The 11,359-nt window shown below is 48.5% G+C and overlaps 1 protein-coding gene across 2 annotated transcripts; it reads right to left on the bottom strand.

Annotated features, from left to right (window-relative positions):
• Positions 1–45: 45 nt before the first annotated feature.
• Positions 46–9,713, bottom strand: foxk2a (forkhead box K2a). 2 transcript variants are annotated; one of them, XM_084485321.1, is made up of 9 exons: positions 9,226–9,713; positions 8,121–8,315; positions 7,543–7,684; positions 6,747–6,893; positions 4,430–4,623; positions 3,221–3,435; positions 2,221–2,520; positions 1,101–1,283; positions 46–358 (listed from the first exon to the last, which is right to left on the bottom strand). In XM_084485321.1, the coding sequence occupies exons 1-9, from the start codon at positions 9,519–9,521 to the stop codon at positions 141–143; spliced, it is 1,890 nt and encodes a 629-aa protein (XP_084341447.1). In that variant the 5' UTR covers positions 9,522–9,713; the 3' UTR covers positions 46–140. The 2 variants fall into 2 exon arrangements, with proteins under 2 accessions (XP_084341447.1, XP_084341448.1); XM_084485322.1 differs by having other exon boundaries at positions 2,221–2,490.
• Positions 9,714–11,359: the final 1,646 nt, after the last annotated feature.

Here is an 11,359-nt window from a genome sequence, read left to right as displayed (position 1 = left end):
GCGGGGCCTGACCACAGGGCGGGGGGGGGGGGGGGGGGGGGCAGGAGGAGGACCGACGTATTGGGCTCAGTGCCAGGAGAGCTGGGGTCAGTGTACAGACCGGGGGGGGGGGGAGGAGGAGGAGGAGGAGGAGGATGAAGTCAGTCAGCGTTGGCGTGCTCCCCCCCCTCGTCGTGGTCTCTCCCGTTGCCGTTGTTGTGGGCCAGCGCCACCCCCACCACCTCGCCCTCCCCCTCCTTCTTCAGCCTCTTGGGGGCGGGGGGGGGCTGCTGGTGCAGCTCCCCGTTGGGCCTCTTGGTGGGGAGGGACGCAGAGGCAGAGGCGTGGGCGGCGAGCAGGTGGAGGGGGTTGGCCACAGCTGTGGAGAGAGAGAGAGAGAGAGAGAGAGAGAGAGAGAGAGAGAGAGAGAGAGAGAGAGAGAGAGAGAGAGAGAGAGAGAGAGAGAGAGAGAGGAGAGAGAGAGAGAGAGAGAGAGAGAGAGAGAGAGAGAGAGAGAGAGAGAGAGAGAGAGAGAGAGAGAGAGAGAGAGGTTAGGGTGCAGGTCATCACGACGACATTCCGAGAATATGTCACACCAAGAGGCCGTTACACAGCTGACTTGACTTCCTTAACAGTTGAACTGTGCTATTGTACTATTTGAATCTATATTCAAATAAAGCATAGTCTTTTAACCAATCGAAAGTTTCATAAATTAAACTGAAAATACGTTGACGGCAACCAAACGCCAGCCCCGTCATTTTCAAATGTTACAACAACATTATTTTACCTCTGCAGTGGGCCGTGCAGGCTGACGTGATCAGAAGGATTCACTCTCAACTAGTTGAGCAGTCCGGAGCAAAATTCATATCGTAGGGAAAATTCATCCTCTTTGTGTTACATGGTCGCTCATAGTAGTCCAGGCCTCTTTCAAAGCAGGGCTCAGTGAGCTGTGTGTGTGTGTGTGCACGTGTGCGTGTGTGAGTCTGTGTGTGTGCGTGCGTGCGCGTGTGTGTACGTACACGCGCGTGTGTGCATGCGCGTGTGTGCATGCGTGTGCGTGTGCGTGTGTATGTGTGCATGCTCGTGTGTGTGTGTGCGTGTGTGCGTGCGTGCGTGTGCACCTGTGGTGGTGGCTGAGGCGATGGGCACCAGGTGAGTGCCGTTCTGCGTGATGGTCTTCACGGGGAGCTGGTGCTGGCCCAGGGGGGCCTGCTGGACGATGGTGACGGTGGTCAGGGGCGTGGCCTGGGAGGTCTGGATGATGCGGCCGGCCGGGCCCAGGGAGGGCATGGCCTCCACTTTGACTGCTCAGACAAACAGGAAGCGGGACGTTGGGTCAGAGCGGCAACACGACGCGTTCTCTGGGCTTCACACAGAGCAGCTCAGACAGGGGAGAGACGTGCGGAGTGGACACAAAACGACTGAAGACGTTGTCGACCAGAGAATAGAATACAGATGTACTGTCGAGTGCGGGCTGGAAAATCAGCTTTTGGCCACACCTTAGGGACAGTTCATCAAGTCTACTTCCATCAAGCGATCTGCATGTGGTACAAATAAACTATTGTAAACATAGCATCTACTAGCCAGCTTTCATTTTAAAAACGCCGTCCTGAAGGGAGAACTCTCAAAAGTTGAATATCGCCCTGGCTGTCCCGTCAACAACCGCAGAGAGAAGCAGCTTCTGCACACAGCAGAACGTCTTTGGAATATCCAAACGCTACCCTGAGTCAGGATCCATAAGATCTGATCGGGTAACCGCTAGGGATGTGAATAACTCAAATTTTTCATGGTCGAATAATCAGTGGGTGGTATGAACGAATAATCGATTATTCGATGTGTGCCGACATTCACAAAGGCAGCCATGGATCATCGGCAAGAAATCACTTAATATCTTAAACGCAAAAAAACCTAACTTTAACAGTGATCAGTGTTTGTGTTGAATGCATATATATTAATATTTATGCTTGTGTATTGTGTATATTGTTTTTCTGTACATGATTAATAATAATAAAAAAAAACTAATAGTGCTACAGAACCAACATTAGTTCCGTCCGTTAATTATTGTTTATTTTAATGGGAAAAAATGTTAACGGTCCAAATGTTGAAAATCGACTTTGACCCTCGGGAACGAATAATCGAATAATCGAATATTCGGACCCATCCCTAGTAACCGCTACTGAAAACCATCAAGACACAAAACCACCGAGAGGAGAACATCAGCTCGTCGCCCGTCGCTCTGACCTTTGAGTTCCTGGTGGTCGGCGCCGCGGCTCTCCGGGTGGCCGGCGCCCGTCACCACCACGGTGGCGGGGGCCTGGTTGGCGGCGATGGTCGCCGTGGTGACGGTGGGGAACTGGTGCAGGACGTGCACCGTCTGCATGATGGGCGCCGAGTTGGTCGCCGTGGTGACCATGGCGGGCGTGGCCAGGGCGTAGGTGACCGACTTCATGGTGGACTGGGGCATCTGGCGCTGCACGGCGATCAGCACCGGCTGGCTGCTGAGCTGCGAGCCTGTTGCCCAAGGGCACACGGTCAGTGGCGCTGGGACCCGGGGGGGGGGGGGGGGGCAGGGTCAAACACTTCATGTTCCAACGAGCGGTTATCCCTCACACGCTTCACGCTAACTCAACTTTTTCGGGATTAATAGTTCCCAACAAGCTGCGCTGGGCCACTTTTTTTTTTTTTCCACTTCAGCCATCGCTCTCGTAACCACTGTTCAGAATTGATACGTGTACATTTATACTGAATTGATACATGACGTGTGCCTGGAATAAAAAACATCCACCCACCACTCAGTCGATGACAGAGCGGCGTGGCGCGGGCGTGCTGACGACACGACGTTCAGAGACCAAAGCCGTTTCTCAATTTGCGTTCTCGTGTGTACTCGTGTACTTGCGTTCTCGGTAAACGTCATCAGTGGTAGCCCAAGCACTGTTCCAATTCCAAGTACGCGAGTATGCGAGTACTGTCGTAAAACCCGTGTGCGTTCTCGATGAGGCCGTTCTACCGAGGACGCATCGGAGGTGACTCGTGTGGACTTGGGACTGTTAAATATCCCAGGATGCATCATCGAGTCCGCTGCTGTTCCAATTGCAGGTGCGTACTCGCGTTCTCGGAAGTCTGTACTTGAAAGTCCGGACTTGCCAAGTACGTACTTCCAAGTCCGCGAGTACGTAGTCCGCGTACTTGGTATTGAGAAACGGCTCAAGAGTCGACCGGAGGATGGATTCACTTTACTCACCAGAGGAGTTCTGTGCAAATCGTGCTTCCTGGATGACAGCGAGTTTGGGCTGGATGGGGGTGGCGGGGGCGGGGACTACGGGCCCCGGGGGGGAGACGTGCTCGGGCTCCATGGGCACCGGGGACCCCTCCCTGGACAGGCTGTCGGGGGTCTGCACCCCGCTGGAGTGGGCAGACAGCCCCCCCCCCGTGTGGTTGGGAGAGGCCGGGGCGCTCCTAGAAAACGCAGAGGTCGGTCAGTTGTAGAGAAGAGCTTTAAAAGAGGGAGAGCAGAACGGACGGAGCAACATTTTGAACCATCCTCGTGTCTCTCCACTGTTGAGAGCGAGGCGTTGCCCTGACGCCCCGGTGAGCGACAGGAGAGGTGGATTCCCTGAACCCATCAGGGGAGGGCCTGATTGGTCAGAAATACACAAATGGGAGTGGTCTGCAACAACAACTCAAAATCGGCCCACAGAAACAGGTGCAGCTTTAAACAGATATCCTCACAGCACATTTCAGTTACTAATAGCAGAGAGATGCCTATTGCACTGCTAACCAATTACACTCAAATAGCAGCCACCCGTACAGCTTACATACAGCACCTTTAATTGTTAGCAGAAAGGAGCACTGTGCATTGAATGTGCAGCCCTGGGCACTGGGTGGATCATCATTACTAAACAGTCAGTGCCATCGTTAGTGGGAGCTGCCGTTAATCAATCAGAGAGCAATCCTTTGTTTCTCCAGAGATGGCGGCGTCACTGCCTATGTTTTCAGTCTCTGTTGGTCTCCTAGCAGGTTCTGGTTGGTAGTATGATACAGGCGACTTTGAGATAAGCCTCAGTGGACCAACAAGTCTTTGGTTCATTGGAGCACCAAGGCCAGCCTACAGTAACACTGTGATGATATGTAAAGTAGTCCGTTTCATTCTGCCCTCTACTGGTTAGAAATCAATTTAATGCAGCTTTAAATTCAATATTAATGCCAAGGCATGCTTTCCATAACATTATTTAATTTCTGATTTAAATGTTGCAGTGCCCGTGTACCGACACACTCTCTCTCTGTGTGTGTGTGTGTGTGTGTGTGTGTGTGTGTGTGTGTGTGTGTGTGTGTGTGTGTGTGTGTGTGTGTGTGTGTGTGTGTGTGTGTGTGTGTGTGTGTGTGTGTGTGTGTGTGTGTGTGCGTGCGCGCGTGTGTGTGTGTGTGTGTGCGTGCGCGTATGTGTCTGTACCTGGAGGAGAGGGGCCCCAGCGGGGTCCTGAAGCAGGGGCCCCCGCGGGGCCGTCGTTTCCTGAAGGCCTGCTCTATCAGCTTGCCCTCGGAGGTGGGGTCGATCCTCCAGAAGGAGCCCTTGCCCGGCTCCTCCTGGGAGCGCGCCACCTTGATGAAGTAGCGGTTCAGGGACAGGTTGTGGCGGATGGAGTTCTGAAAGCGGTGCAGAGGATCAGTGACGCTGCAGCAGGAGTACTGTAGGACAGCCCGGATCAAGGAACAGTAGGAGGTAAATGGAGAACACCCTGTATGATTGGCTGGTTCATTAACTCCCTCACTCTCCACCTCAAGCTGGTGTGTGGCGAGCGTTCTGCCGCCAATGGGCTGCCGTGCATCACCCAGGTGGGTGCTACACGTTGGTGGTGGTTAGTGGGGTCCCCTCCGTCACTGTACAACTGTCTTTAGTGTCCAGAAAATCACTATATGAATTCAATCAATTATTATAATTCTTATTATTAAATGGACTGCATTCATGCAGCTCTTCTCTAACCAGCGGCCACTCAAAGCGCTTTACAACATTGCCTCACATCCACCCAGTCATGCACACATTCACACACCGACGGCGGAGTCAGCCACGCAGGGCGACAGCCAGGTCGTCCGGAGCAGTCAGGGTGAGGCGTCTCACTCAGGGACGCCTCCACACTCGACACACAGCTAGGAGGAGCCGGGGATTGAACTAGCAACCTTCCGGTTACCAGCCAACCTGCGCAACTCCTGAGCCACATGCCGCCCCAGGTTATCCATAACAGCTTCGACAATAATGACACATCAGGCCTGCATAATGTTACTCATATTCATAACACTATACTGTTATTCACCGGAGCAGCTTTGTAACAGGCTCATTTATATTTATATTAATGTATATTTTAGCGTTTGACTGCCGCCGTGGGTACTAATTAACATGACGTCGGGATGCAGAACTACAAATGCACGCAGCGGCCTAGAGACCCACATTGGCCTTTTGTCGCAGAAGTACCAGTCAGCCTCGACTACAGTGGGTATGCATGAGCGGATGGTAGTACAGGTTCACGTGACAGCAACAGTTAAAAGTGTAAACACAACTGAAAGGGTAAGCCTGGAAAACGGAGCGGTCTCAACGGCAACAACTCCCCACGTCCCGAGCGCCGTAATAAAAAGGGAAGGCTGAAGTACCCTCGGGCTGAACACGTATCGGTTCATCCATAAGAGACGCTTCACCGGCCGCAGAAGAGGACAGCGGTGAACACTGGGAGTGGATGCTTTATTCTTAAGCGAGACGAGGGGGCTATTTTTACCTGTGAAGGAGCGCAGCCCTTCAAAACTACAGAGGAATGCCATCACAGTCCACAAATGTTTTTAATGTCATTTCTTTGGTGTCATTTTCTTTTTTGTTTGAATCGGCATGGTTGCTATGAGCTGGTCAGTAAGTAAATGGACCTGGAAAAAATATAGGATAGGCGTGGCCATTTAATCATTTTAATCAAAAGATTTCAGACTGAGATCCAGGTCTCTGATTGTGTATGAAACGACGAGTACTAGCCTGCTGCGGTGTAACGAAGACATTGCCTTCTGTCAAGCTTATTAACGTGTGAAACTGTGAAATTGTGAAGTGGAAAAACACCTCGTGCAATACCTCTCAATGCTACAAAGACGACCGCAGAAAAGTGACATCGGTATGGAAGAAAATTGCCAAAGGCTGTTGAAACATCTGCTGATTATTGCACAAGTTCACTTATTTATGTATACCTGAACCAGTTATCCACTCTCTATAACTTATAGCTTAACTAGATGGTTTACCTCATCTTTAATTCCAGTCAATCATTAGATTACCTGTTCTATGATGTAGAACGTTTTTTTAAATACTGCATAAAATGTGTCTATGACTAAGAAAACGGTCTCGCATTTTAAATGGTTTGAATTGGTTAACAAGTGAATTTTGCACTTTTAAAAAATCACTGTTTCAAAGTCTGCTGGCAATGTTTATGTATGCGTACACGGGTTAGCGATGGTTGCGTTGAGATTACGCTGCTGCTCGGTCACGCTGCTGAGTTCAGATAAACGGGTTTCAGGTGTTCCATGTTTTGGTTCAGTCCTGGGTCACGGAATTCTAGGAGGTTTTGTGCAACATTCCGGGAGGTTCTCTGGTGTGTGACAAACACGCATCCACGGTATTTCAGAAGCGTCTAACACTTCTTCGTAGTGCGCGGCCAGTTCCCGAAGCCTGCAGCGAGGCACGGGGACCTCAGGGAGAGAGCGGCCAGAGGAGAGGCTGACTCTAGGAGCTCAGTACGCCCTACCTGCCAGCCCTTGTCTGCGGTTCTGTAGTAGGGGTAGTTCTTGGTGATGTGGGTGTAGATGCCGTTGAGGGTCAGCTGCTTGTCCGGGGCCATGGTGATGGCTTGGACGATGAGCTGTGCGTACGAGTACGGGGGCTTTGAGTCATCCTGTGGACGTGGAAAAAGATGAAGATGAAATAAGACAAACATCGACTAACATTTTTTTTTTTTCATCATATACTTTAAGAGTCACCTTTCACGCCGACTTAGTCACTCAACCACAGAGTGTGTGGTTGAGCGAGCGCGCGCGCGCACACACACGCACACACACACACTTCAATAAGCAACTGAAACGGTTTTAAAATTCTACAGAAGATGGCCTGTCGAGCTACTCATCCCAACACATGCCATGACTTGAAAGTCTATGCTTTACCATTCATCGTGCGCGTCTTATTTTAGAATTAGGCCTTTGTAGAATTAGGCCTCAAGACTACTTTGGACAGACTACTTTTCGTCTTGCCGTTAAGCAGCGTATTTGCTGTGTGGCTATACACACACACGTTACAAAATAACAACACTGAAAGAGCGGATTTTATATTGCAAATGTTTCAGCTATGAAATGATGTTCATATGACATAACCCTAGATGTTCCTCATTCAATACCCCTGAACTTTATAACAAAAATTAAACACAGAATTTGCAACTTTTGTAACTATCTTGTCTGATATCAGTTCACATGACATTGCGTAACACCCGGGTTCAGTACCATCCTATCTCATGTTTTCTGTACTGTGAGCTCCAGACCCCAGACCCTCACCTTGGGACTGTCCCCACCAGAGGCCTCCTTGTCGTTTTCCGACTGAGAGTTGTCCCCTGTGAGGTCGGAGGGCATGACGCGTCCCATCCTATAGCTGGAGAGCCCCGCCCCCCGTGGACTTGACGGACAGGAGTTGGCAGCGCTGCAAAAACATACACAGAGACGGCAGCCATTTAGGATTAGCAAAACAAAACCTTTGGCCAATGCAGATGGTCCTACATGGTTTCTGCTAAATATTAATCTTTCAAGAAAGGAAAATAAGCCCATTGCCTTTTTTTCCCCCTCCAGGTTCAAAATATCAGTCAATCTTACAATGAGTCACTTTCCATCACATTATTCACAAGATGTAATCCTTTAAATTAATATTTTTCATGCATTCACTGTGCAAAGCCCATTTTACTATTGCACAGAGCAATAAGAAAACAACCTTGAATGTTTTTTGTATACCAAGGAGGTCTGTCTGCATTAAAGTGTTTCCAGCACTAACTCTGAACTTTGTGTGCAACTCTGCAACTCAGTGGAGGAAGACACAGACTTCACCTTCCGCAGCGTCTCCTGCAGACAGAGGGCTGGCTCACCTGAGGGTTCCTGTAGGTGAAGGCAGGGGGCTCATAAGGTGGGCTATGTTGTCTGGAATGTTTATGGTGAGTGGGGCTATCTGGGGCTGGACGGGCTTCACGGGGGATTCCGGCACGTTCCTGCGCTCCTTCTTGTCGGTGGACAGTGCTGTGAATGTGATTTTTATACTTGTGCTGGGAAACCGCAAACAACACCTAGGAGCCGGAGTTAAACGAAAACACTTTAAGTACACGGGCATCCACTGAAACAACAGTTTGCATGCAGGGATACAAAATATGGTCTTGCTTCATGTTGTAGTTAATGATTTAAGTATTTCCAATCGCGGTCTAACGCAAACGTTAATATTTGAAGCCTGTGTGACCTCATATGCGTCGTTCAAAATAAGGCCAGCTGAGATCTAATTGGAGCCAAGAGCGGTGTTGGGATGTAGGGTTTAAAAATGGATGTCTACCACATCACTGTTATGCAACCCTTCCCTTAACATATCTCATTATTAATAGGGCGTCTTCTGAGCCGTTTAGAGACGTGCACAAAAACAACACCACCAAAACTTAACACCCAGTTCGCAACATGAAATGTAAACAGAAATGTTTTTAAATAGTGTTGAGTTTAACCGGGGGGGGGGGAGTGCATTGCATCGGGCGCATGTGTGAAAACATAAACAGAAATCTGGCCCCAAGTCAGTGTCAAAGCCGGCAGCGTAAACACCCCAGGGGGCCACGAGTCGAGGTTGACATTGAGCCACCACAGCACAAGAGCTGCAAGCGGTGACGTTAACGTGAGCTTCCTCGTTACCGCAATAGTACAACAAATCACACGTTAATCAACATCAGTAAGAACGACTAATAATCACGTCACGGGTGTTTGTAAACATGAGCCCAGCATGGTGAGTTACAGGCGGGTGGGGTTAGGTGCAGAAGATGCTCTTTAATGCTTAAGTTTTTCCTCCATTCGCAGCCAGCATGTGAAGCACAACACGTGCAACGCAACCAGCACAACAACAACAAAGGAGAAGGAGGGGGGGGGATAAGGGTCCGATAAGTCCAGGATATTTATTTATAAATCACAACATCGACGACCACATCTAAAACCATTCATTCTTACATTCGCGGTAGCTGTAGCGGTGGAGCCCCCCGCCTCTGGAACACACCGTCCACAAACACCCCGTTCTTGCCCAGGCACCGGAGGTAGAAGTCCCCGCTGCCCGAGCCGTCCTCGCCCGCCGTGAAGATCTCCAGGTGCCGGCGGGAGATGAAGCTGGAGTGGCCCATGCTGACGTCCACGGAGCCCTGCGACGAGTTCCGGCCGACGGTCACCGACCTCTTCTTCATCATGTATTCGAACTCCCGGCCCTCGAGCCGGGCGACCGCCGGACCCGAGGTCCCGCTAACCACCGCCATGTTTCTGGAGGTTTTCTGGTTCTGGGATTCGGGGGACGTTAATTAAAGGCGCGCGATTCGAATTGGTGGCTTGAATTTACGAGGGGGGATTTAATGTTTACTATGATTTTTTTTTATAACGGGGATCCAATTCGAAAGCGTGAAATTTGGACTAGGAACGTGCCTGACCGGGGACACAGCGGCTCCGACCCACCGCCGCGACAGAGAGAAAAAGAAGGAGCCTCGGCCAACCAGAAGCGGCCAAATGGGCGGAAATACGATGACGTCCTGGGCCGTCGGCCAATGGGAACGGGCTATGGGCAGGCAGCTGTAGCGTATTTACCAATGACAACAATAATATAAATAGCTAGTGGGAGTGCGGGGTTGGTTGCACCGCAGCCTGACACGCAGCTCGGCGGCTGGTCGTAAGACGCGGCGCTTTTGATTTTCCCGGATTGGAGTTTTCTTTGAAGTGATGTCATCTTCCTGTGAACAAGAAATGTGACCACAGTTACTAGAAACGAACGCCTGTTTTTGGACCGAGCTTGTATCCGTATGCGAAGCGCTGTTGATTGTTTGGATTACTGCATTCATTTAGTTGTGTATGCTTGTTTTGATTTATGTCATTGTGTGTCATCTGTAGAGTTTAATAGAATAGGAATTATTTTATTGTCATTGCACACAGAGAAGCCTGCGGCGGAACACACACACACACACACACACACACACACACACACACACACACACACACACACACACACACACACACACACACACACACACACACACACACACACACACACACACACACTTTCCGATACATTTGAAATTCTGTTGACATCCTTAAGATGGCGCTGTGAACGCATAAGGAACACCTGCATTCAATTTAAAAAGTAATGTTTCATGAAGAAACCCATCCACATGCCGTCTCGCTCAGGAAAGTTTATTTATAAAGATGCATCCTTTAAGGACAGGGCCATTCATAGTTATTTGCACACGCAGGAATCACATTGTAATAACAATAAAGGACAATTCTTAAAAGACAATACATTTTAAAAATAGATGGCTGAATAATAAATATAATAGTGCAGTCATCATATAGGCATATTCTCTTACAATTTCTACCAGTCATTTATCTATTTGTGTAAGAATTCATTGACGTATTATGTACGTATGTATTGCTTTGTGTAAACGTATTTATATGTAATTATACATTTTACTATGGCATACAACATTACTTTTAGTATTTCGTGTTGATTAATGACTTGAAATGCAGTCTAAGTTCTGCTTTATCGTGTTAATGCTGCCACCTGGTGGTCTTTTCTTGTGTGCACAACAATGTCGAACTCGTGCGTTGCAGAATTCCACCACTATTTACTGTTAGTGGTTACCGTTGTGACCTAAATGGACATCCACCAAATGCTCCTTTATGGTTTCATATCATCCATTATTAATGTCTTCTCTACTTTTTTTCTTTTCTTTTTCACCTTCTAACCCTTTTATCATTTTACGATGGCATACTTATACTTATTCAAGAAAACAATACTCACTCAAGAATACACATTAAAGAGTTATGATAATAGGTTTAGGATACTACTGATAATATATAATTATAAAATGTTTACTACTGCTAATAATACTAATAAGTAATAGGTGTCATTATTATTAGGGCATAGTATTATATCATTATTAATATTACTACTACTAACTACTACTAATAATAATCATTCTATATTATTATATATTATATTATAATATTAATATTATTACAACCATAATGCCTTTAATTACAAAAAAGATGTAAAAAACAGTGGTTCAACCTAATCCCTGTCCACAGTTGTCCCAAAGGTGCACATTGA

This window comes from Micromesistius poutassou, assembly GCF_964030765.1.
Source record: "Micromesistius poutassou genome assembly, chromosome: 21".
In the NCBI taxonomy this organism is placed as follows: domain Eukaryota; kingdom Metazoa; phylum Chordata; class Actinopteri; order Gadiformes; family Gadidae; genus Micromesistius; species Micromesistius poutassou.
The sequence above is the reverse complement of the archived record's forward strand: the minus strand, read 5'-3'. Positions and strand labels throughout refer to the sequence as shown.